General features: G+C 39.3%; 1 protein-coding gene across 1 annotated transcript in view; it reads left to right on the top strand.

Moving 5' to 3' along the window:
• Positions 1-2173: 2173 nt before the first annotated feature.
• The window catches only part of LOC130251503 (protocadherin Fat 4-like), a 37858-nt gene continuing 12997 nt past the window's right edge, over positions 2174-27034 (top strand). The window contains exons 1-28 of the mRNA XM_056488182.1: positions 2174-2380; positions 3866-3937; positions 6006-6166; positions 6938-6982; positions 7323-7421; positions 7723-7812; positions 8478-8588; positions 9257-9373; positions 10423-10513; positions 11077-11186; positions 11407-11580; positions 12040-12168; positions 12436-12591; positions 13438-13624; positions 14546-14679; positions 15677-16618; positions 17594-17719; positions 17855-18112; positions 18375-18473; positions 18575-18747; positions 19675-19823; positions 20720-21027; positions 21721-21990; positions 23157-23294; positions 24072-24288; positions 24904-25062; positions 25461-25612; positions 26667-26835. Coding sequence (XP_056344157.1) covers positions 2320-2380; positions 3866-3937; positions 6006-6166; positions 6938-6982; positions 7323-7421; positions 7723-7812; positions 8478-8588; positions 9257-9373; positions 10423-10513; positions 11077-11186; positions 11407-11580; positions 12040-12168; positions 12436-12591; positions 13438-13624; positions 14546-14679; positions 15677-16618; positions 17594-17719; positions 17855-18112; positions 18375-18473; positions 18575-18747; positions 19675-19823; positions 20720-21027; positions 21721-21990; positions 23157-23294; positions 24072-24288; positions 24904-25062; positions 25461-25612; positions 26667-26835 — 4897 coding nt within the window. The 5' untranslated portion in view covers positions 2174-2319. The remainder of the gene's footprint in view (positions 2381-3865; positions 3938-6005; positions 6167-6937; positions 6983-7322; positions 7422-7722; positions 7813-8477; positions 8589-9256; positions 9374-10422; positions 10514-11076; positions 11187-11406; positions 11581-12039; positions 12169-12435; positions 12592-13437; positions 13625-14545; positions 14680-15676; positions 16619-17593; positions 17720-17854; positions 18113-18374; positions 18474-18574; positions 18748-19674; positions 19824-20719; positions 21028-21720; positions 21991-23156; positions 23295-24071; positions 24289-24903; positions 25063-25460; positions 25613-26666; positions 26836-27034) is intronic.

Raw genomic sequence — 27034 nt, forward strand, 5'->3', positions numbered from 1 at the left:
AAGTGTGGACATATGGCTGCCCCAGTCTATGAATAGCGTGGGCATGTTTGATGTGACTGAGTAACACCTTTCTTTTGCCCACAAGGGAATAAATTTTTTAAAGCTCATTGTTTCCTGTTCTTGTTGAGTGTTTAGACATATGGGATTTTGTTGGGGAAACTGCTCTTGTGCATCTTGTGCATGCTTACTTGATCCACTCTATGAAATTTTTACTTCCATTTGGGCACCTCCCTCCCCACTCCAGGCCAGTGTAACACCTTAAGTTATTCCTGGTGTCCCAGAGAGCAGCACATACAGACCTTGCAGCTCAGTGAAAACTAACCTTCATGAACTGCACCACTGTGTTCTGAGCTTTTGTGCCCTATTTCTTATTAATTAGAGAATCACAGAATCCTTTAGGTTGGAAAAGACCTCCACGGTCAAGTTCCATTTGTGAGGAGGTTAAGAAGACTTGACTCATGCTAAATTTATCTTCTCGTAGGAATAGATTCCCTGCTGATTCCCCTCCTGGCTGTATCTATAAATAAAGGCAGGCAAAAGCTTTTCCAGGCTTGAGGCCAAGTGACAGCACAGAATGGCCTTGTCCCTGAGGTCAGGGTGTCATCCTGTCTTTGGTGGTGGAGGCTGAAGGATCCAGCAGAAGGCTACAGCAACTGGCAAAGTTTAACAGGACTGAGCTCCTCTGCTTTGGGAACCAGAGGCATTGGATGCTAAGTTTTGGGTGGTGCTGCTGTATTGGACCAAGACCCTCCCTGCAAAACCACTGTTGCAGCTTCCAAAGAGAGAATTAAGAGTTGTGCTGCATCATAGCAGTTTTCATTCTACACTTGCCCGTAGGTGTTTGTGTACACTTGGGGCCTTCTTCCTCCAGCTTTTGGGCTGCTTCCCCATGGATGATGTGGAATATTTTGCTGGAGTTTGATCCTCCAGAGTCTCGTGGCTGAGCTTCCAGAGAACACTTAGGCTGCATTGCCTTCCCTCTCGCTTGGGATATTCAAAAGTTGGTCTTCATTAGTGGATTAAGGCATCCAGCATATGAATATTTCCAGTGTTCAAGAGCATTTGTTGCTAGAACTTTTTGGTACAAATATCAGATGATGTAAGCTCTGTCCTGGCTGTGATAGTCTGTAGGTGTTTGGTGAATTAGGTAAGGGAGCTTCTTTTTCTTTTTCTTCTTCATTTTGTGCACAGCCCTGCCTTCCTACTTTGCCATATAAACTTGCAAAGGCTTGGCCATCATAGACATCGGGAAAAATCAGCCCAGGGAGGAAAATTACCTACCTGAGATAGGCAGCAGTGATTATGCCTTCAATGGTGTTATTTATTGCTGGAGCCAATGTTCAGAAAACACAGTGCCCATGCTTGAACTTCTTTTAATATTGATTTAATTGCTTCTGCTTGAGTTGCTCCCACATTTCATTTATTTAAGGTTAGCATAGCATAATGGCAATTTTACTTTTAGTTGTTTTATGCAGTTTTATTGTGTTTTGTGTTCTCATTCAGCCTACAGTAATTACTTTAGTGTCCACGGTGACTAAACGTGCTGGCACAATTACAAAAAGACCTTGGGCTGGCAGCAGTTTCCTTGCTGTGTGATCAGTTGCTCCTTCCAATTAAAGGTATATTTACCTACAAGTCATACATTCAATCATGGAGTTTGTTTGTAGTCTTTGAAGTTCTCTACAAGCTTAAAATATTGGTGGTTTGGGCTGGGTTTTTTTAGGTAACTTCATTGAAGTGTCTGCTAAACTTATTTTCAGTATGTAGTATCTGTAAAATACCAGGCATGTTTCAGAGGTGTCTACTTCCATCACATCAAATAGTAACCAGTTTTCAAACAGGAATTCTGCATTTATTCCTTGGGGAACAGATTTTATGAATATACTCCACCATCACTACAAGATCAAAAGGGGCAGTGCTGCTCCCTTTGCCTTTTGACACACCCCATTAATTTTCTTTCCCAGGGAATATGTTCATTTCTCTCGCATTGGCCAGGGCATCTTGCTAATTTATTCTCAGTTGGAATGTTAAAATAAAAATGCACTTGTCACATTTTGTGTCACAGCACAAACGTGGGTTTCCTTGTTGGTTTATGGCCCAAAAGGACTTTGATCTCACAAACTGAAAATGATAAGCTTATATGATCTGTGGGTTGCTCTCAGAGGCTTATTCCAGCCTTTTGCCTTGTTCTTGGTGAAGCATTTGTCAGGATAGTAAGTAACCTATGATATGGCAAGTGCAATGATTCTTTGCAAGTAGTCTGCATGAGAAACAACCATCTTGTTTTGCCTTGAGTTGGATATTTTCCCTGCAGTGCTCATGGCTCTCTCCAGAGCTCTGGTTTTCACTTTGGTCGGCTGGGTGACGTTCCTCGGTGTCGGTGAGTATTGTTGTGTTTATAAATGCCTGAGCATTTCACTGCTTTTATTGAAACAGAGCAAAATTAAATCTATTGAACTCATACGAATCACAAATCTAAAAGTTTCAAATGCTTTGATTTATTGGTAAAATAATACCTAAACAAGCAATCTTGGTGCCCTTGGAAGTGTTTTGTGGGCTTTTAGGGACTGAGTGGTGGACTCAGCTCTTGTACATACAAGTTTTCTTTCATTTTGGGGGTTTGATTATTTTATATCTGCAGCAGTCTATAAATTAATTACCTAGGCTGAAGCTGATTCTGAGGATGGATAATTTTAAAGTCGGAATCAGTTGAAATTCCTTGCTGCTGCTGCTCAGCTACATTAAATTGGAGCAGTTACCATTGTTATTTCTGCTCTTCACAATGACAAGTACTTCAGTAAAAGTTCTGTTTAATGTTCTGAGGCTTCCAGAAAGTGAAAACTGCCAATTTTATATCTTTTTCACTGGTCCAGAGCCTAGGCTTTAGCATTTCAGAGATGGAGGTGGTGAATTAAACCTGCAACAAGCAGCTGCTGACTAGCAATAGTAATTAGGATTTTATTTAATAAGCTGTGTAGAAATCTGCCCACTGCTTACTTAGAAATGAGATCATATAAAATGGTGCAGACATGAAGACATCTAAGCCTAACCAGGGATAAATAGCCCACTAATTGTTTATACCAAATGTCCCTTTGAATATCCATAAGGATGGCAAGGATAGGGAGTGGGGGTATTCTTAGCATTAGTAAAAACCCATGTAAAACCACAAGAGTTGCACAGGTATTTGTAACAACTTGGATTGCACTCTGCAAGCTTTGCTGCTGAATTCTAGTCAGGGAAGGGGGAAGAGTTTTGGTAGACTTCTGGATTTCTGTGTGTATAGTTTGCAGATCTTAATGATTAAAAAAAAAAAATAAAGTCTGTCACTTTTGTCACACAGACAAAATGTAGAGAGGTGACTGAGGTACATGAAACCACTTAGGAAAACCACTTCTCATGAAAAAAAAAATTCTCCCAAAGGGTTCCTCCTCTAAAAGTTTAAGGAGAGTAAATTTTAGGTAAGTGTGCCAATGTGTCTTCACTCTAAGCTCCTGGACTCTTGCTAACGTTTCTGTGGGGAATAGCTTTGTGTTTATGGTTGTCTTGGGAGCAGAAAACAATCTCAGGGCTAAGGTACAAGAGAAGTTTCAGTTCACCACAAATGCTTCATCAGGACACTATTTAGCAGTGACTCACTCTTGTCAGGCAGTAAAACCCTAGATAGTCTCCAGGACACCAATGTTTGCCTATTCCCTGTCATGTATTGCCTTAAACCCTTCAAGGTGCCACCATGATAAATGTCTTGGAGCTTAATTTGAACCCTGTGTGCATCTGGGTTTACATAGAGTCAGCTTATTTACCTTCTACTATTTCTAGGCACAGTCCCTCTGTGTTCTTTGTACATGACATTTCTGTTTCTTTTTAGAAAGCACAACCATCAGCTGTGATGTACCACCCACACCACTGGTGATCTCAGGCTTTGAGGATGGATATACAGGTAAAATCAGGATTCTAACCTAGAATTGTCTGATTTCCCAAATGCACTTTATTGCCTCACATAGTCAGTGTATTTTATGATGAGTCTGTATTATTAATTGATTTGCAATAGTCTTCGTGGCTGGATGCATCAGCTGCCTCCATGAAATACTACTTAGTGAAATAAATAAATATAACCCCCCCCAAATTCACTCATCCAAGGATCTCATTGTCTGAATAGACACATCAGATGATGGGAAAGAAAACCAAGTACAGAAACTGTTCTTGTTTTGCCTTGAACAGCCAGTATTTGATGTCCCTAATGGATATCCAGCAGTTTTACAAGACAAAGTGTGAAGTTATGGCCAAAACCTTCCCTTTGGGATATTCCCTTAGGATCTCATGCTGACTGTCTACAAGCAAACTTCACTGCTTCTGGCTTTCAACAACATACAGAAAACAAACATGATCCAGAGCAGTGATTTTTTCACAATCACTGTTGAAACATTTCTTTCTGAGTTGTGGAAGTTTAGCTGCTGTGTCTGACTCATGCATGGAGTTAGAAAAGAAGATAAGGAAGATACATTTCACTCTGATTCCATTTAATTTTTAATCAGCCAGCAAGAACTCTGGCCTTCTGTGTGCATTATATCTGTGAATGAACCTGCTGACATATCTGATGAAGGAGCAAGAGAGACAACCAGCTGTAATTTTTCCTCATTCCTTCTTTCTATTGGGCTTTCTCCTCTGGAGGGAATGCTGTTTGCTAGGCAGCTGCTTGATACTTCTTGGCTGAATGTGTCCAGCTCTACACGGAGGACTGGACAGCCTATGGCAGCAGGCAAAGCTGGATTTTGTTTTCCTGGAGGGTTTTCAGCCCTGCACACAGCAGAGTGGTACCACACAAAGCTGTGCCCCTGAGACCCAGCCCCAGGTTCTGTACTGGCTGTCAGCCCACTGGACTTTGTCCTCACACACAAATAAATCCAGTGTCTCTGGGCTGGCAGCTGGCAGCATTCCAGACACTCCCTGCTGCTGGAAGAAGATGAGAAAATTCCTGAAACTCTTGGAGAGCAGCACAACACAAGAGCAGAAGGCTGTACATGGAGTTTAGAGATGAGACTGTTGCAGAAAGCATTAACTAACATGAACTAGTAGTGATGGAGGACAAAACTAGTGGGTAAGGAAGAAACACAGCTTAGAAGTTTCCTGAAGAGCTCAGAAAATATGTGGGCTGTTCAGGAAAGACTTGGGAAAGGAGAGGGATTATGGGTTTGCAATCCAGATAATGTGTTCCACGAGAGGATAAGTATAATTGCATAAGCATAAGTGTCTTGATGATGTGAGTAAGGAAACTTTCTTTAATAAAACTGCCAGTAACATGCTGGGTGGTTTAAAAAGATACATTTCCACTGCAATTTCAAACAGATTTGGTGTTTAACCAAGCAAGTAGTACACAGCCTAACAGGAATCCTGATCATTACAAGCAAGAACTCATTGTTTTTTCAGGAGAATAGTTCCTAAATCCAGAAACTCTCATAAGAATGGATTTGAAGGTTGCAGGGTTTTGTGTTTGTGTCCTGGAGAAACAGGAATGCATTAAGGGAAAGGCCACACAATTTCCACCTGAATCCAGACTGGATTGTACAGCCTGAGAGATCTAATTAAAATATATCAAAGGCCCTTGTGTTTGGAAAATAATGAAATTGCCCTCTTGTAGCCTCTTGATGATTTTGATTACATTGGCTGACTTTGATTACATTTTCACAGTAAACATGGGAAAAAAAAGTTTTGCAGCATTAAGCTATTTTTTAAAAAATGGTGAAAATTTATGCAAAGCTTTTTAATTCTGGATATATTGTGGGAATATATTGGAAAATTTTAGTTTATGTGGCCTTAAAAATGCATCAATACACTTGTTCAGGGTACTTATGGGCACTTTAACAGATCTTACAGTTTAGCTGAAAATGCCAAAATGAAATAAAATGTAACCAAAAGTCACCAGTAATCAAGTCGACCTTATATGTGACATGAACCTATGGATTTCTTTTCCATAAAGCAATCTAATTTTGTTCCATTTTCTCTTACAGGTGTTATAGAAGAGATTACAGATATCCCACCCAATGTGAATCTGCAATTACGAGAGTTTATATTCCCTGAGCACTTGTATTATGTAAATATGACATATGAGCCTGGATCTAGAAATGCTTTTGTGAATACTACTGTGCCACTGGATCTTGAGACTCTTGAGGTATTAATTTTACTGCATAAAAAGCCTAGAAAGAAAGGTTTTCTTGCCAAGTGAAAAAGAAATAGAATTAAGATAAAGCATTTTAATTGTTCGTTCTCTCACAATTCAGGTTGGTATTTCAAAAAAGTGATTTGTCTGGATAGAATTCAGTATCTACCTCTCACTGTATCTGTTAAATGTCTTCAGTTACTTATAACTAAACTTTACTATCATCTGACAGCCAGCACATGTTCTTTCCTAGTTGTGTATTGTACTGAGAGCTGTAAACATGAATGGATTTTGTTTTGGACACTGCCATCTCAAACAAGCACTGTAACTGACAGACCTGGGCCAAGCATGTTGTAAAAAGCTGTATAAAACAGTGTAAATACTGTTACTGTGTTTGTAATGGATGAAAATGTACTTGGGATTTTTTTTTTTTTTAACATTTGCATTTTTCATTTGGATATTCCCAAATGGATTAAAATACTGTTTATGCTTCTTGCCCATGTTGTCCTTGGGGGGGAGAGGAGTCAGATCTAGGGGGATGGTGGGACCTGGGTAGGTAAGTATCAGTAGTAGAGGAATGGCAGTCAAATAAACTTTATAATATAGAGCAAAGTAATTACAAAGTGTTAATTTTAAGCAGAGTGTTTTGGTACAGCACACCCAAGGATTCAAGTACTAGAAGTAATTTTGTAAATATATTATTTTTTGGCAAAAATTATCTTTGATAATCATATTATTAGTTCACCAATTCTATTATTTATTGTCTTGTTTGTTCAATTTTAGAGTGAAATGGTCTGGTATTCTATTGTTTGCCAAAGGATTGGAACAGTGAGTACAAACCATGCTTTATCAACTGTATTTATTGTCTAATTTAATGCAGATTATAATTTTCTGCAATACTATTTAATTGAAAGCTATGATACAGGGAGTTCAGAGTACCTTGTAATCTGTTGAAATCTGCTTGCTGATTGAAAGGAGGATTTGTATTCATAGAAAACAGGTAAATTTTAAAAAGTTAATTTTAGGAATGGTAGTCTAGTTCCCTCTACTCTCTAATTCTAAATGGCAGTTTAATGAAAGAGTGTCTCTCTGAGGATCTCATTTTAGATGAAATTAAATGTTAGCAGAATTCTGCAACCTCACTGTTGTCATTTCTTCCACTGCAAAGACTGAAGAGATAGAGAATGGACGGAATGTAGTACTGAAAGATGTAAATGACCATGCTCCAGAATTTCAACAAGCTAATTATAATGCTTCAGTGTCAGAGGTGGGTTATGGCAAATGCTGATACTTCTTTCCTGGGATACTTCTAAATTACTTTTTGGGGAGGTTCTAATGTGACCACACTAAGATTGGTTCATTATGTGCACCCTTATGGAACTTACCTGCTGCTTCCCATGGGTGTGGAAAAGAAAAGCTGGGCTGCACACACAGCTGGGGGAGTGGGGTGATGGAAAAACATTCCCAGCCAAAAATGGCAATGGGGAGGGATTTGCTAACTTTCCTGCCCCAAGTTAGGAAGGATGTGCCAAGGGGCTGAGTCTTTGATGAGCTTTATTTCCTCTCAGGTAGCTGAAATGGATTCCACAGTTGTAAAAGTGGAAGCTAAGGATAAGGACTTTTCACCAGAATTCAGTGTCCTTACTTATAGTCTTTTGGTGAGTGCCCTTTGTTACTTGGGAACTGTTGAACACCAGTTTGAATTTCATAGATCCATAGCCTGGGTCCTGATCCCAGCATGCTCCCTTGCACTGTGACAATTAAAAATCTGCAGAACATCCAAGAGACCTTCCAAATTATACCACAGGATGAGCCTGGCATGCAGTGAGGCCTGAATCTTGTTTCTTAGCATTTATGGAATGATTTATGGCACTCTTCAGCTGCAGCTAAGGAACTCAGTGGTCCTTTGCAGTAGCAGGAGGGACAGCTGTTTCCCCTCTTTTAAAAGTTTATATTTGATTTGCTGTCGGTCTTCAGTCCTCAAGCCAACTGAAGTAAGATCATTTCAACTAAATTTAGATACCTGCAGTGGAAATCTTCATATCTGAGCTTGTCTCTGCTCCTTTTATAGCTGGTGAAGGGAAGCTGATGCATTTCCCTGTGTGCCATGGGATACAATAAATCAGACAGAAATTCTCTTGGCACTGACAGGAGAGGCAATAGAATGTGTGGAGGAGGATCAGCCTTTTTCTTTCCACTGGTGGTGGTTGAGACATTCCTGCAACTTTATGAAAATAGTCCAATAAAAAAGGTGAAAGAAAAAAGAAAAGAAAATGTATTTCATCATCAATCATATAAAATATTTGATTTATTCATTTAATAGGGGCCAGACTCTGATTACTTTTCTATAAGGGAAGGAGATGGAACTGTCCTGGTGAAAAAACCACTGGAATACAACGAGGTCAACTTTTTCAATTTAACAGTCCAAGCAAAGGTATGATGCAAATTTAAATAAGAATGAGACCCACAATAGTTCTACAAAGATTGTTCCTTTGTTTATAGAATCCCAGTTTCTACAAATTTACAGCTTTGGGATTTCCCAACCCAAAAATTGTGTCTGCAACTTGGTTTGTACTGGAGGCAAAGTAGCACATTCTTAATATTTCAGCCATTGGTTGTTTCCTCTCAAATACCAACCCAGGTTGATTTCTGTATTTCTCTAAGTATTAATATTGTACATATTTATTCTCCACTATTGTAACACTTATTCACCTATTCATTTTGGCAGGTCTCTCATATTTTTGCTGCATCTTACCAGGCTTTTACTTTTTTTAAGATTTGAGTATGTATTTGCCTTCATTTCCTCTTAGAACTAAAAAGAACCAGTTTTGCTAGGATTATTGTGGTATCTAGCAAATAGTACAGCTGTAGCAAATGTTCTATTAGTATATTCTACATGCCTGATAGAAAATGAGTAACTAAAGAAAGATCACCTGTTGATTGATTTTTCCATTTCTGGAATCCAGTTTTAGGAACAAAACTAACAGGCTGAGAGTTCTCAGATTAAAAATGCTGCAAAATATATGTAATAATATTCTGCTGTATTTTCCCCTGAGATATGTTTTTTTCATGACAGTGGTTCTTATTTTCCTTGTAATGCAGGAAAGATTTGGAAACCAGACTGCCACTGCATCAGTAATAATTAATGTGGAAGATTATGATACATTGGACCCCTATTTCACTCAATCCCTGTACAATGGGAATATCAGTGAAAACAAGGTAAAAGCTCTTCACTGAATGCTGCTGTAAATAGGTTATCCCTGTCCATAGGGCGTTTTTTTCCAAGGATTCTTCCTCCCTCAGCAGCTTAAGATGGATGGAGCTGCTTTCCCCTGTGCTGACCAGTGATAAAAATATCATCTGTAGACATCCAACTAGCAGATAAACAGGCCATGTATTATATGAAGCATAGACTTTTCTGTGATAGAAAGACATCATTTTGTAGTTTGGGGAAAACAAATTAAAAAGGAGAAAGAAAAGGATAAAACCCCCAAATTCCTGTTTTAACAGGGCTTTTAATGTAAAATTCAGAGGGCAACTGGCTGTCCACTAGTCCTGAAATTAGTTTTGATTAGTGTAGTTCCTTCATACAGCATAACAAAAGGTGACAAAGGTAAGCAGAAGTGAGGATCTGAATTGCAATCCATAGTCTATATTAGTTTTGTAACTTTTTTTTTTCTATATAGAGTAGAGATTTCTTGGTGGAATGTCTTTGACTCAGGTTTCTGTGTGTATTGAGACAAAAATAACAGTATAGTATTATCAGAGTAATCCACTAAAATTAAAAAGATTCTATTTTTATATCATTATCTTCATGTTAACATATTTTAAATCACATTTACTTTTAGAGTTATACCTCCAGTGTCCCTTTTGTTAGAAGTTTACCTTTAGTTCTCTGAAAGGAATAATTTTAGCCCTTCTAAAATGTTTTTGTCTTTTAAATTACTGGTTTTATATAGGCTGCAAACTTGTGTGGTTTTCCAGGAGAGGAATGGAACTGAAATATGAAATTTATGTTAAGAATATTGACTCTGTGACTGCAGGTTCATAATCTGGTGTTTCTTAAACACAGTGTCTTAAACATCAAGTGTCTTGGTCATCATTTTCCTCTGTAAACACATATGGCAAAGAAAGAATTTTTTTCTGGACCACATTGATTAAATACATGTTTCTTGTTTCTTTAATCAAAACTGTGACTTATCTAATGAAAGATTTGAAGTTCATGTGTGGCTTTTTCCAAGATATTCAGGCTAATGTATGTTTTCTAGGACGGTCCTCTCTCTGTTCTCCCAGAGAAGATCTGGGCTCAAGATGGAGACAAAGGTATAAATGAAAAAATAATTTACAGCATCAAACAAGGTAAGAGCCTTTATTTTCTTTTAGAAATCAACATAGTGATTCAGAATGATTAATTTATCTGTTACTGGAGGGAATGATAAGGAAGTTCAGGGTCCATTCAGGTGTTTTGAAGCGCCCACAGCTTCACTGCAGTGCTGCTCTACGAGCTAAATCAGCCTCAGCTCAGTCATTACTGCAGGGTCCAGCTACTTCTAAAATGTTTAGATGTTCTTACCCTCCTCCCAAGGAACGAAAATCAACTCTTGATTTCAAGTGTAAGCCACTCTGGAGGCTTCAGTTTGGTCAAAGAATTTCCATTCAGGACCATCTGGAGAGAGAATTCCATCAGGAGCTGTTCCTCCTCCTGAAGAAATTGCCAAAAGTTTATGAAATGCTTAATTTGAGACCCTTGAAGTGTGAGTGGATTTTTTTCCTAGGAATTGTTTTGAGGGCAGAATGTTTGAAAATCAGCCTTTCATGTTCCTTTTTGCTGTAGCTGAGTAGTTAACACTGATACAAAGGACAGATCAGACTTCCAATTCTGGTTCATTCTCATTAACTCTTCCCAATTTGTTGCTTTTCAGTGGATCCCCCAGCCTTTAACAACAGATTTTCAATCAATGATGATGGAGTGTTGGAAGTCACAACCTCAATTAACAGAGAAATATGTCCAAATCTTGTGGTGGTCATTCAGGTAGAGATTGTTTTGGTCTCAATTTCAGAAAATAATATGTAAATCCAACTTGCTGTTTATAGCATTTCTTGTAATCATTGGTATCAAGGCTCCCTCCTGCCATTTAAAAATCAAAATAAAGGAAAAGTTAATTCATTGTAAGTATGCAGTTTTCATGTCCTTCTGTTAAGCTTCTTGTTAGCAGGGCATGGAATTTACAGCTGTAAACTCTCTTTTCTAGGCAGCTCAGCAAGACAAGATTTTCAAAACAGCTGATGCAGTAGTTCTGGTTACAATTGGAGATGAGAATGACAATCCTCCAGTCCTGTCACAAGCAAGTTACAATATCTCAATTCTAGAAAATTTCCCAAATGGGATGGAAGTTCTTCAAATAACAGCTACTGACCCAGATGAGGTAAAAAGAGAGTAGTTTTATGGCTGCTACAAATACTGCACTTCTGAAATATAATATAAAATGCATTTGTGTTATAGAGCTATTGTAAATGGAATTATTTTTTCTGACTACCTAAATATGCTGAAGCAAAGCAAACTTAGTTTCACTTCTTTAGTGGGTAGAGTACTGCAGACAAAGAATAAATTTTGTCTCCCTTTGGTACTTCTCTGGTTTGCATAAGGTCCCAAATCTGGAAGTGCAGAATTGTAAAATGAACACAAAGCTGCAAGTCATTCTCAGCCTGCATGTTATTTCTTCCATGTTGTTTACTTCTCTCTCTTCTTAATTTTGCTTTTTTTCGAACTGTAATCTCAAACCAGGAAATTTAATCTTCTCCATGTGGAAAATAAGAAGAGAGCATCCTAAGGGAGTAGTTCAGTGATTGTCCTGTTTAATAACCAATGTCTTTCCTGTTTGCAGGGAGGCTTCCAGGGAACACTCAGCCTCACTCCAGAGGACAGTCCCTTCCAGCTGAGTCCAGATGGGATCCTCACTGTGAGGAACTCCACGCTGCTGGACAGGGAGAGAGAGCCCTCTATTCACCTACAGGTACTAAAACCCAGCCTGCTCCTTTCCAAGGTAACCTGAGCCACCAGGTGAGACCTGATCTGTCCTGGCAAGAGTGAGTGTGGAGTGAGTAGAGCATGGATCAGCAGCTTAACTGAAGAAATAAATCCAGACTTTGACAGCAATGCTATCTGGAGGGAAATTCCACTGCTGCTGGTTTCCTCAGCTTGTAATTCTCATTCATCCTTTCTACTACTTCTACAACATACCTTTGAACAACAGAGTCTTCTCACTGAATGGTTTTTGCAGGTCACTGCTACAGATCATTTGTCACCTTACGAGAAGGTGAACTCTACTATCAACATAGTGCTGCTGGATGAAAATGACAACAGCCCAACCTTTAGAGACACACCATATAGACAATATATTTTCCTCAACATGACTGCAGGAATGGACATTCTTCAGGTACTAGAAATACCAAGCAAAAATTACATTTTTGAGTTGAATGCATGCATGAGTCCTTGCTTAAAATTGTGAAGCAGTTCTGTTGAGTAGGGAATCTTTTTGGAACAGCTCTCAGTTCAGAAACAATCCACCTTTCATTGCAGAGCTATTGATATTCCATAATCGCAGTGTCCTGGATATTTTAATCCCAGATTGGGGAATAAATTGTAAAGGATTTTTATTCTGGTACTCTGCACTAGCCTGAATTCCACAAATATATAACAGAAAATAAGATTCTTGAATTTAGTTGTTGTAAAGTGTTTTATAAAAACTGAATGTTGTTATAGTCCAGGAACTCAAACAATAGCACAACATTTTTGAAAGGCTGCTGAGTGCTGGAGTATTGGGGATAATTTTTTTGATCCAATACACTTTTTCTAACATAGTAAAACCAGTTGCCCAAACAAAACAGGAAATAGGTGCTGAGATCTATAGGGAGTCACTATCAATGCTCTCACCCAGATGTGTAGATTTTGTGGCTCCTGATGAAACCTCTTGAACAATCTGCCTCCAGTACCTTTGGAATTGTTATGAAACAAATTCTCTGAGATACAAATGTGGTGTAATTCACATGAGCTCCACGGGAGCAGGATTTTGCTTGTGCTGCTGGAATGATATTGTGTGTGTGCATCCAAGAGCAAACTTTGTTACTGAGGTTTAACCCAGGAATTACATAGGAAGTGGACAGTCAAAGGTACAACCAAATTTAACTGCAGCTATATTTACCTGATTTTCACATATCTAAAATGGGAGAAAATTTGATAAAAGCACAGAACCTAGAATAAAATTATTTTTTCTTTCCTGCAGGTTGCTGCTGATGATCCTGATGATGGTATAAATGGAGAGATAAGCTTTACCTTAGCTGGTGGCAATGAAGATGGACACTTTGAATTGGATACATCCACAGGACAAATCACTTTAAAAACACTAATCCCATTAGAAATCAAAGAAAACGAGCTTAAGAAGTTTGTCTTGTGGGTAACAGCTACTGATGGTAAGACAGGATTTTAGTACTGGTCAACACAGCTATTCCTGGTGATGAGTTTTGGTTTTGTTTGATTTTTTTACTTGAAGGAATGCTGTCAAACAGGTTGACAGGCTTTGTTTGAATAATACCATATATTTTATCTGCTCTTGTTTGTTGAAGATAAGAAACTGTCTTATTTATCCAAAGTAATTGCTGCACCTCTGGTAAAACTGTTCCTGCTGATGGTGTTATAGCAAATCTGTTTTCTTTATGGCTGTGGGAAAAACATGTGAAATAACATATATATAAAATCAAACATATATAGATAATCACATCTTCCTTTAACTTACTGACTGGTGTTGCACAGCATAGAAAACAGAAATTCAGACAGAAGTCAGAAATTTATAATTCTCTCATCAGTCAATAAGGAGTAAAAGGAAGGTAAAATGTGCTGAGTAATTTGGTCATTATTTGCACATCCAAGTGGGTAAATTGGAGATGCCAAGGTCATTTTTAGGATGACCAGCATTTCCTTAGCCATAGTTATTGGGTGCTTCTTTGTTTTAAAAGAATAACAGAGAACATTCATGACCTGAAAAAGGGCAGAAATAAATCTAACCTAGGAATGGCATGCCACTTGTGGTATAATGAGAATACAAAGTGGTTTTCAGCCTTATGATTTTTCCATGATTTGGTCAATATGAGCTCTGTGTCTTCAAATTTAGGGTCAGGTGGATAAAGTGGGTCCTGCAGGGAATATGGGTACAAAAGGGATTGCTCAGCCCATCCTGTGTTTGTGGTCTTGGTGAGGATCAGAGGCAGTACCACAACAGCAGCACTAAGGATTAAATATTTTTAAAAAGGCAGTACCCATAGAAAAGTGTATTTTTGAGGGGGCCAGTAGGTATTTTGTGCATCTGCTGAGAAATTGTTTCCTTTTGCTGGCAGGTGGGACCATTCCAAGAAGTTCATCAGTGCCAGTAGTAATCTTTGCAGTTGGAGATTCCAGGCCACGGTTTATTCAGAAAATGTACAATGTGTCTGTGGAAGAAGAGCTGGTTACTCCTGTTGAAGTAGTACAAGTAAGAATTTTATTCTACCTCTATACAGGACAGGGCAGCTCTAAGAAAATTCTAATTTTGTAATAGATGTGCTCTAAATGTCATATCTCCCTGAGTTAGGGAGAACTAGATACTGTGTGTTTTACCATCCTTCAGATGAAGCTCATCACCCACAAATGTGGGTTTGCTTCCAGTGAAACCTTTGCAAATATTTAAACAGCATCTGCTACCATTTAGCATTTTAAAAATAAAAAAAAAAACCCACCAAAGCAGTTCTCCATTTCAAACAAAATGAACCATGGAACTGCTTGAGAAAGCAAACTTCTGTGCATAGCCCTCTGTTGATTTTGGATACCCTTCAAAGGGTTTAGTGTCTCAAAGCTTGGGATAGGCAATGTTCCCTCATCTCTTGGTGATAAATCTAAAGCCCTGTAACATGATATGAGAATTTCCACCAGAGAAATGTCATAAAGGCATTTTCAAAGAAGGCCCTAGAACTTGCTCTTCATTTTGATTAAAAAAAAAAAAGCTCAGACAAGCAGAGCACCAGAATGCACCATGATAGCTCCTTCTTGGATGAAGGTCTGAACACACATGGGAGGTTTCATATCAAAGCAGTGAGAAGGTAATATGTTTTAGTGCTTTGATTTATAGACATCTTGAGTTTATTTCCCCCCTTTTTGCATGTAAAAAAAGGCAGAACCTAAGGTTAAAATGCAGTCTATTTTTACTCTGTGTTACATATATTCACATTTTAATAAAAGGCAGTACTCCCTGCATTTTTATGTATATTGAGGCTTAATCTTTACTTCTTTTAAAGAATCTGTGAAATTAACAAGTATCTGAATGAAAATTCATTAAAAGAAGTAAAAATCAAGACACAGTATCAACCTTAAGTTGATCTCAATCCACAACATCAACCATAAACTGAGTCTGGACAGTTAAAACCACTATTCCTTCTCAGACAGTGGTTTATGTGTTTTATTCATTTATTGATGATATGCTGTATTTTACACAGGTCAGCTATGAGGCTTTAAATAATTCCCATGTTGAGTTTCGGGTGCTGACGGAATCTGTTCCATTTGGCATCGATGACAAGGGAGTCATCTCAACAGCAACCAAACTGGACTACGAATCCCAGAAAAATTACATGTTCAATATTTCCTTGTCAGATGGGAACACCACTGACTATGCCACAGTGTTTATCAGAGTCACAGACATCAATGATAACAGCCCTGTGTTTGGCACAACCAGCACCACCATTGTCATTGCGGAGAACGCGACGGTGGGAACCAACGTCACCAGCGTGTCGGCCACGGACGTGGATGAGGGCTTTAATGGATTAGTGGTTTACACTCTGAAGGGTGGAGAAGGAAAAATGGATATTGACAGCTCAGGACTCATTTTGCTGCAAAAGATGCTGGACAGAGAAGAACAAGGCTCCTATAACTTAACTGTGATTGCCAGTGACCAAGGCCAGCCCGTGCGATCTACAGCGCTCAACCTGACTGTCATCATCGATGACGTGAACGACAACGCCCCGGTCTTCTCATCCAGCAGGTATGAAGTGAAGGTCCCTGAAGACCAGGAGCTGGGAATTGAGCTGCTGAAACTGTCTGCTACTGATCAGGATGTGGGGGCCAACGCTCTTGTGTCGTACCAAATCACAGAGCAGCGACCTCCAACCTCCTCCCCAGTGTTCCTTGTGAACCCAAGCACGGGCCAGCTCACCCTGAGCCAGCAGCTGGATTATGAAAACATAACGAAATTTGAAGTGACAGTGAAGGCATCAGATGGAGGTCAGCCAACTCTGAGCACTGAAACACTTGTAGTTGTTTGTGTAGAAGATGTCAATGATAACCCACCAGAATTCAGTCAGGCAGCTTATGATGTATTTGTGTTTGAAAACCATCGGAAGGGGAGTCCTGTCTACACATTCAGTGTTACTGACAAGGATGAGGTAAGTATCACATTAATCTCATCCTGGTAAATCAAAATGGCATGCTTTTCTCTGTTAACCTGCAAAAAAAGCATAGTAGTAATGGACAAAAGGAGATTTCTTAAATGGCTGGTGGTAAGTATGTTTTGGTTCATGAAAACTTTGTCTTGCTTTCTCTTCTCAGCAGTAAACCTTCCCAAGACAAGGAAGTTAAGACTTTGTATAAAGTAATTTAGTGGCTATATCAGACAAGATGGGGAAAGCTTCTCTCCACTGCATATGAGACCCAGGAGGAAGTGGTGTTTGCTTCTGTTAATGTGCATATGAGAGGAATACATCATACCAGACAGAGAATAGATTTTTTAAAAATTGTCTTACTGCTTCTTATGTCAAAATTATAGTTTCTGATTGAGTGCTGCTTGATAAACTAAACTTGGTAACCTTTAGTCTCAGCTTAGTCAGAGCAAGAGGCAATTTGTAACCCTGATAGAATTGTTTCTTCTATAATAGGAAATTACTAAATTTCCCTCTGCTTTATAACAAGTAGTTTCTTTCTCCCCTTGTTTTATAAAGATATTTTCCATGTAGCTCTGGCACTGGGGAGATGCTTTGGAGGAAAAGATTTCTGATTTGCAATATTATTCTTGCTCATGTCAGTTTTAAAGCAGCATAAATGCTTGGTTCATACTCCACTGAATTCTGCTTTGCTGCCCTTTCCTTTTTATCATTGGGATAAGTCTTAGCTTTAGGGAGAGAGAATGTGTAGGACCCAAATAGTGAAGTCTCTAAGTGCTTCCACATAGCCCAGTTCCTGTTTGCCAAAGAAGTCTATATTCTGCTCAGGGTGCAGGATTTTATTTATTAAACCTGGCAAATCAGTTGTACTTCTGTAATGAGAAGTCTTATAAAAAGCTCAGGTATTAGTATTAATAATATTATTTTTTGAACTTAAATCTTAATATTGTTAAACTTACATGAACAATATTTTCTTTTTAGGCTGGCTTTTCTCAGGGATACTTTATTCTCAACAGCACTTCATTTACTGTGGATATGCCTGGAACACTTTCATTAAGGAATGGCACAGAACTGGACAGGGAGGCTACATCTGGATACACTTTACAAGTAAATTTGGGGAGAGACTCTGCAGCTTTGGCTCATCTCTACTTCATTCCCTTGAATACCTTTTTATATCTTTATAAGAAGTTAAAATGACAATGCATTCAACTAAAATTGCTTTTTTTTTTCTTACTTTGTTAGGTATGGGCAGTTGACAATGTAACCAATGGGCTTAATTCAAGTGCCTTTTTCCACATCACTGTTCTGGATGTCAATGATAACAACCCTGAGTTTCAGAATCAGCCATACAGTTTTGAGGTTCTGGAAGGGGAATACATGTTGAATAATTCCACTGGAGTTGGACATGTGACTGCTACTGATTTGGATGAGGGAGAGAATGCACAAATTACTTATTACTTGTCAGCTGAGGATGGGGATAATCCCTACAGCATCCAGCAGGTAAGGGTATGCTGAAAATAAGAATTAGATCCTGATGATCATGAAGTGATCAGCATAGTTCTAGTACATCACAACCAGCACGTGCGCTGTAGGTTAGAAATCTGTGTTGATATTCAAAAACCAAGCCATCCCTGGTCAGGTGCTGCTTGGAATGTGAGCTAACCCAAAGGAGAATAGATTATTTAAATCTTCATCCCTTTTGAGAATTGAGTGTACAAGAGTTCTCCAAATGATCTGTGCATTGCACCACTGCCTTCTCTAGGATGGAACCATTTTGGCTACTGGCTCTGTAGACCGAGAAAGTAAAGAGAGGTATGAGCTGCTCCTGGTGGCATCTGATAACGGAGTGCCTGTGAGGCAGGTAAGCAGCAGCAAGCTATGCTGGATCTGAACTGCCCTCCATGTGTGCACCCCAGTGCCTGTGCCCTTTCTGAATCATGCTTTTCTCCTGCCACACCCCAGAACTTCACACAGGTCAGCATCCAAGTGCTGGATGTGAATGACAACCCTCCCCAGTTCACAAGGGCACAGTACTCAGCCAGCATCCATGTGGCAGCAGCAAGGGAAGGACAGTTTGTCCTCTCAGTGTCTGCCACTGACCTCGACCTTGGCAACAACGCTGTCATTTCATACAGGTACGTTTCTGGCAGGTTAATAAGTACCTCCTGTGAGACACACAGAAAGGCATTTTTATTGGTCTTAAGAAGGATAAGATCTCTTCATAAATATTTTACTAGTGCTATAACCGGTTATGATTTCTATACTTAGGAAGGACAGTCATTATTGGGTGTTTTAGAGCTTGGCAAATCATGATTATGTCATAACAGAGGGCACAACCAAATGATAACCTGGCAACAAAAACCCACAGCCAAGATTTGTTTCTGTTTCTGAAATTTTGTATAACACATTGGAGTTTCTGGGTAGGAAGTAAATTAATCTCTGACTCTTCTTACATATCTTCTGTTTGCTGGGAGGGGGAGATAAGAAATTAACTTCCTTAATGCACTACACAAAGAAAAATCAATGGAGAAAAATATTTCTATGAGCCCTAAATCATAGAAAATACCAGGATACCTTGACATGAAAAGCATAGATATAGGACAAATGAATGAGCAGTAAACTGGATGTTTAAAACTCCTGCCTTAACAGAGGTTATTTTTAACTATGAGATAGCATTCTACCTAAAACACATCACTTGTGAGCAATCCAGTTTTCTGTGAGAGGTCATGGAATGGGGAATTAGCATTGAGATGGATGTCACTTGGGTTTCTCCTACTGCTGGATATGCAGCTGAGTGTGCAAGATCTGCCTTCTCCTAGTGGGAGCATCAGAGCCTTGGGGTGTAATGGGAACTGAAGGCATGAATGCTGCACATTTTCATGATGGGAAACTTACTTGGAAATAAAAGACCACTATATTTTAGGCCAAAGAGAGCAATTAAAAGCTGTTCTTTATAAATAGGCAAATACTGTCTGTTGAGTGCTCATTACAGAGGTAGCAATAAGTAGATGGCACTTCCAAGGTCATTAATATGAATGCTCTCCTGATTGCTCCTTAATCAGCTTCATGAACCCTTCTGACGATTTCCATATAAATAAAGACACTGGAGAAATCACCCTCAGCAGTAACCTGGGCCACATCACAGCCGACACAATTGTTACACTGACAGTTGTTGCCACTGATCACGGAGTTCCTCAGCTTACCTCAAATGGTAAACCATCTTTTTCACTCCTTTTTCTTTTCCCACGTAAACATAACCCTTGCAAACATTTAAATGTGAAATTAATCCCATTGCTGTCAAGCAAACTGAATTTAGTGGAAAAAAAAAAGGCTACATTTGAACTATGATGAATATTTGCTTTTTGCCTTTTGATCTCCTCCATTCTGATTATATTAACAGAAAACTTGGTTTTAGTAACCCTGGTTAGAAATAATTTTTAAAAAAATTCATTTATTGCAGTTGTACTTATAGTGCAAAACCCAACATTCCACAGTTGTAGTCACTCTAAAAAGATGTATTGTTGATGTCTTTCTTTTTCAGTTTTCCTTTATCTTCCTATAATTAGAAACATTTAAACAAACAGAAGCTGGCAAATCACCCTCAACTGAGTTTCTGTTATATTCGATCATGTAGTATTTTTTGTAACTTTTTCATATGTTTTCCAGACGTTAATCATGAGCAGGAGAAAACAACTGATTTTCTTAAAATAGGACAAGTGGTCACAACAGAAATTGCACGAGTGGGTTTATGTACCTCCCTCCTCTTTTGTTACAAAGCAATTAAGGGTTGGATTTTTAAGGAGTGTGAAAGCCCTGCACATCCCATTAGCTTCAAATTGTGATCCTTGCTCTTCTGTCACGCTGGAGCAACGTTTCTGTAGTCAGGGAGTGAGGTTATTCTGGAAAATGAGCTAGGTAAAAAGCACCACATTTTGTGATACATATTAATCCTTATTACTATTGGTTTCTTTTTTCTTATCATTCTTCTTTCCTATGTGATAATTTCTATCATTTTCTACTAGTTCCTCAAGAGCTTAAGGAAATAGAGGACAGATCATGATGATTTTAGCAGTGACTTCACTATTTTAATTTGTTTTCTCTCTTCAGCCTCTGTTACTCTGTACTTGCTGGTAAATGACACCAGCTTTGGACTGACTTTTGAGAGCCCCAGCTACGAGTTCAGCATTGAGGAGGACAAAGCCCCAGGGAGTGCAGTGGGCTCAGTGAAGGCTCTGAGTGGAAGCATAGCAGTGGAGGTTGGGTACTCCCTGAAATCCCAGCAGGACAAGTTCTCCATTGGGGACCAAGGAGACATCGTGGCCCTTGTCAGGCTGGATCGGGAAGAGGGAGACCTGTACAGCATCCTGGTGGAAGCTGTGGATTCCCTGGTGCCACCCAACACAGCTGTGGCTTTGGTATGGAATTTGCATTCCCAAATGTTTTTTATCAAGGACTATGAAATATCTTTAAAAAATATTAACAATCAAGCAAAATCCAGATAAATGTCTTCTGTCGTGCAAATGTGAAGCTTTGAGAGCCTTCTATTTAATTTCTCTTTTTTTTATATCCTGAGGAGATCTTACCATCTGGAGATATTGTCAGCTTCACAGATTGTGTCACTCCCTGAGAGCTCCTTATGATCAGCCCATAACCAGAGAAACTGATTAACACCAAAACTGGTTCTGTGCATGGTTCTGTCATATGCATGAGGCAGATGAGCCAAAAAACCCCAGGTTATTAGTTCTGCTCATCTCTTCCAGTTATAGTGCTACCTCACATATATGTTATCTTGCAGCTGAGAATTAAAAAAGATTAAAAACGCAGAGGTTGAAAATGCTCAAATGCTGGAAAATGCTGAAGTTGTTATCTGTCCTTTTGGGTTTTGTTCCTTAGTTGTTGTTGTTTTTGTTTTGTTTTTTTTTTTTTTTTTTGGGGGGGGGGAAGGTTGGGTTTTTTTGTTTGTTTTGGTTTGGTTTTGGGGATTTTTTTTTTTTTTGTTTTTCCTATAGGCTTCCATGGACCAAAATAAATCAATATTCTGCTTTGGATACAGCTTCTACAGCTCAAATTTGTGCCTTTTGTTCTTTTGTTTCTTTTTTTCAATATAGGTAACTGTCAGAGTTGAAGACATCAATGACAACTATCCAGTTTTCTCAGCATGGATCCAAACTCATTTATCAGTTCCTGAGAATGCAACTCCTCTAGACCTGGGCACATTTTCTGCTACTGATCTGGATACAGGAGATAATGCCCTTATCAGCTACTCTCTGCAAGATGATTTTGCTGGAACATTCCATATTAACAGTTCTACTGGCAAGCTGATGACACTAATGTCCTTAGACAGAGAAGTGATGGACAGTTATGAATTGATAATAATGGTAAGTTGACAAATTTGATGCAAGTTCACAGAATTCTCAGCATTAAAAAGAGAGAAAATATTGATCCATCACAAGAAAACCACTTAATCTTAGAGAATTCCATTTGAATTCATGCATGAATTTTGACTGCTCCTTATGTTTTGTATGCAGAGCTCTGTTTTCTGCTCTGTAAATTGGTATTAGTGAATTAATGACTAATGAACCCTAAATTTTAAAGGTCACAGTCACACAACAGCTGACTGTGACATCTGCAAAGCATTCCTGGGTCCACTTTAGATCATACAGCTGCCTTGCCAATCCATGTTATTTGTCCCTTTCCCTTATTTTTTTCATTTTCCAAAATAGATGTCCTTGGATCTTTCAAAAAAATATCTGAAATGAGATTCTTCAAGTAAAAAAAAAAAAAAAAAAAGTATAAACTTTCACTCAACATACATGAAGTTATCTATTTATTTTAGCTGATTTCATTGATTTTATTGATTTTTACTGCTATTAATCAGATCAATTTATGTGCATACAAAGAAGTGCTCCAGCACTGGCCATCAAGTACAAATTATACTTGAAGGACATTTTTACAGGTCAATAAACTTGTGGAAGATATAGAGGAGACATATTAAAAATTGAACAGTGTTTCCTGAAAAATTTCATGTTAATAAAAGTGGACACTTTTAAAGACTAATTGAGATCTGTGTGTATGTACCTAGAGATGAGAATTTTCTGTGGCAGATGTTGGTGCAGTATAAAACTGGCTGTGAATTTGCCACATACTGGATGCTCTTCACAACTTGCTTTGCTGGCACTTTAAACCCTCAAAATGCAAGGGATATCCTCATTGTTTCAACTGCCTCAGCACAGATATCTGTACATCACAGTCTTGTGCTGATTAGTGCCACATCTGATCACATGACATGTTTGATCTGCATCCAGGCTTGAGCTTTTGATTAATTGTTAATGAGAGGCAGAGCACGTGATGGGGTGAGGATACCAGCTAGGGAAGATGTGGCAACTAATCAAGCACAGGGGTACAGAAGTGTCACTGAGGGATAACTGGTCCAGCAGAAAAACTTCAGAGGGAAAAGCTCACAAATTTTGGAGCAAAATTGAACTAGCAGAGCAAGTTTGTGTCAAAGTAATGCTGTTTTTAATGACAACTTGTTCCTTCACAGGCCACTGATTCTGGCAAGCCACCACGATCTGCAAGCTTAGTTCTGAGCATTGCTGTGGAAGATGTGAATGACAACCCACCAGTGTTCCCCCAAAAATCCTACTCTGTGACAGTGAAGGAGAATGAGCCTCCACATGTGGTGTGTGGCACTAAGGACTAACAGCCTGTTCTGCTCTTGTTTTCTCTCTGTGCACATGGAAGGGCTCTCTCATGGCTGTGCATTGGTGAACATCATTTTTTACTTTGTGGGGCCTGTAGAATCACACAGCATGTTTGGTTTGTATGACAGGGGAATGCCTGTCCCACTGATTCTTCCCAAAACTCTCACAGAGAGTGAGAGCTGCACCCCCTTTCCCTCTTGTCCACACTGCACAGATTGAGTTTTCACTGAATCTATGGGCAACATCTTTTAAAGATGTTTAGTGCTGTAGGTGTTGTGCTTATGTCCAGCATCCCTCTGTTCTTAAGCTTTTCTGTCTTAGAGTCATGGAATGGTTTGGATTGGAAGGGACATTAAAGATTATCTTGTTCCCACCCCTCAGCCATGGGCAGGGACACCTTTCTCTCTAAGACCAGGTTGCTGAGAGCTCCATCCAGCCTGGCCTTGAACACTTCCAGGGATGGGGCATCACAGCTTCCCTGGGCAACCTCCCAGTGCATCCATTTCTGGCTCTGTATCTGCCTTGCAGATGTGACATAATGGTTTACAGGAATCAAGGGAAGAGGTATCACCTGACAATCTGTAACTGCTCTGCCTCAAGCTGTGCCAGAATTCCAGCAATGCAATTAATCAATTAATGAGTAATTCAGTCAGTAAACTCTCCATGGGTCAATACCAGTCTTGTGTGCATATTTTGCCACTTTCTTTGTTCTGCTCTAAACCCTTTGTTGCTGACTTTTTTCCCTTTTATTGTAGATTCTGAGTGCAGTAGCCACAGATGCAGATACAGGATACAATGCCATCATCCATTACACCATAACTGGAGAGACAGCTTCATTCCATGTTGGAGAACTTTCTGGAGATATTGCAACCCTTCAACCTCTGGACTATGAAAGTCATGCCCAGTATATGTTTACTCTGAAAGCTTTCAATCCTGGAGAGCCACAACTCCAGGACACAGCAAACATTACAGGTAGCTCTACTTTATCACAGAAAATTAACTTTCATTAATCCTGGGGAATATTTCAGCATATTCTGAGGCATAAACCAACAGTAATGCATTTGGCTGGAGTAAATTACCAGAAATGATGATGTGATCTTTTCACTGTAGCCAGATGAAATTTTTCTTTAAAAAATTTGCCATGTCAAAAATGAGGATTTTTCACACAAACTGACATCACTTCCTTCAATATATTCACAATTTTGTTTCTATTTTCTGAGAACCTATTGACGTTTTGATTGAAAAGGTTTCCAAAAACAAATTCAGGTTTTTTTCTGTTTGTATATAGAAGGGCAATTTCTGGGGTGATAAACAGTGTTGACAGTGATTTTTAGTCTTGTTAAAATAACAGTGCTTGATTGCTGGCTGTTTTCCTTAAAAAAATTAAATAAATTTGTTCTGTTGAAGGAAAAAAAGACACAAAGATTCCTGTGAAGTTGGTATCCTAGCTTTTGGCCAGCTCTACTTTTGATCACTATGACAGGATATATTCTCACTCAGAGGAGCTGTGTTGGTTTTATACTAGCTGAAAAAAACAACTTGTAACCATTCAGGTAAAACTCACCAAATGTGATGATTCTTTCTCAGTTACTGTGGAAGATGTCAATGAAGAAGGACCCATGTTTGACCAGTCCTCATATCACAAGATCCTCCTAGATGATTCTACAGCTGGCACACTGGTAGTAGACATCAATGCAAGAGATGAAGGCAAGGGTTATGATGAAGGCATTTTCTACAATATTTCAGGTATGTTAGAAAAAAATCTTAGGGTTGTTTATTAGGGCTACTTGATACTGCTAAAGCAAGCTGCATGACATCAGAATGAGAGAATAGCCACAAATTGAACTGGCAGGCTCTGACTGGATAGAAGGGGTAAGAAATCCTCTGTGAGGATCAGTAATTAATGGAACAGGTTGTCCTTGGAGATTCTCACCTGATGGATCAAAGCCTTGAACAACCTGTGCTGGATTCACTCCTGGCCATGTTTTGAGCCAAGAGGTTGGACTGGAGGGGGTGTCTTGCTCCAAACCACATGCACAGATTGGGATTTCAATCTGTGTCTCTTCACTCCTGGGCACACACCTCAGCCACTTGTCTCTGCTGGCTCCAGGGAACATCTCCAACTTTCTTTTTTCTGTTTTCAGGTGGAAACTCAGAAGACCTCTTTAGTCTTTCAAATACCACAGGAGAGCTCAAGTTAACAAGAGACTTATCCAAACAAAGTGTTCCCCTGTACTACTCCTTGAACGTCACCGCTACGGATTCGGGTCTGCCACCTCTTTCAACCTCTGTAAAGGTACTAAATCTCTACCTTGCACAGTTAATTCCCCAGATTGTTTTATTCTAAACTGAGCATAGCTACACCAAGAAAGGGGCATTAGCTAGGCAAAACTGTGCAAACCAGGAACCAGAATGTCAGAGGTTTATTTCTGTTTCAGGCTACAAGATAACAGCTACCAAGTTATGCTGTCCTAGCAATTGCTGGCACAGCACCCAAAATGGTTGTGATCATTCCATTTCAGAAAAGACAGACAGAAGCTCCAGGCTGTGAGGGAGGAGGACTAGAGCAGTGGAGACTTCTGTGCAAGGTCAAAGAGTGGGACAGCCAGAAAGGATGTAATGGAAGTATGTGATAAACAAACAAGAGATGGCAAATAAAGTGTTCCTGTTTGTTTTCCTACAATGTAATAAAAAATAATTTCTAGATTGAAGAGTGAGAAATGTAAATGTGATTTAAAAAATTATTTTTACACAGTGCTTATAACTTGCTGGTGATATTTTGCCACCACATATCCCAGCAGAATTTAAAAAAAAAAGAATTAGAGATCTATATGGATAAAGATTAGAAAATTACCTTCAACAACCTTAAAATAAAGATTTACAAGCCATCATTCTTCAGAGGACTGGACAGCAGCTGTCTTGCAACAGAAATTATCATTATTTTTGTGAAGCAGTAGGCATTTTTTTTTTACCACCCATTACCTTTTGTTCTTAATCTACAAATCAGTTACAATAGATTTTAAATACTGTACATGCAAGCTTCCTCCTAGTGGAAGACTGGAGATGAGTGCATCCCTCTGAGAGCTGCTTAGTTAGGCAAGCCCTTTGAAATGTGCTGTATGTGAGGAACTGGAACCCTGTATTTAGCAAAGCACCCAAGTGAACCTAAACTGATGAAGCTTCTGGTGCTTCCCACCAGTATTTGCTGCCTTTGTCAAGCTCAGCACGCAGCAATTTCAGGCCTCTCCTCACTGGCCAAGGTCTGGACTTGTGCTGTCTCACACCTCAGTAGGAAAACTCCTGCTAAAGCCACAAACATCAGCCCCATGGCCGTGTCCTTTCCTCTGCAGGTGTCAGTCATGATTGCTCCCATGGATGTGTCCTTCCCAGTGTTCCTGGAAGAAGCCTACCAGCCTGCCCCTCTGGCAGAGAAGGCCCCCATAGACACGTTTGTGGTGGAGATCAGTGCCTTGTACAAGCTGCCTCTCAACTACAGCATTGCCTCTGGAGATGAGAAGGGTGAGCCTGGCTGTGCAATAGTGGGGAGAGGGGGTGTGAAACAACAAGCACAGCACTGAGCACTGGGATAATTTCTTCTCTCCTTCCTTCTGCTCTTCCCTGGGTTCCACAGCCATTAATACTGGGTGGGAATGAACCCAAAGCACCAGTTTGATGTGGATCAGGTGTGACTGAATTGCACAAGGCACGTGACACATGG

This window comes from Oenanthe melanoleuca, chromosome 3 (assembly GCF_029582105.1).
Source record: "Oenanthe melanoleuca isolate GR-GAL-2019-014 chromosome 3, OMel1.0, whole genome shotgun sequence".
In the NCBI taxonomy this organism is placed as follows: Eukaryota; Metazoa; Chordata; class Aves; order Passeriformes; family Muscicapidae; genus Oenanthe; species Oenanthe melanoleuca.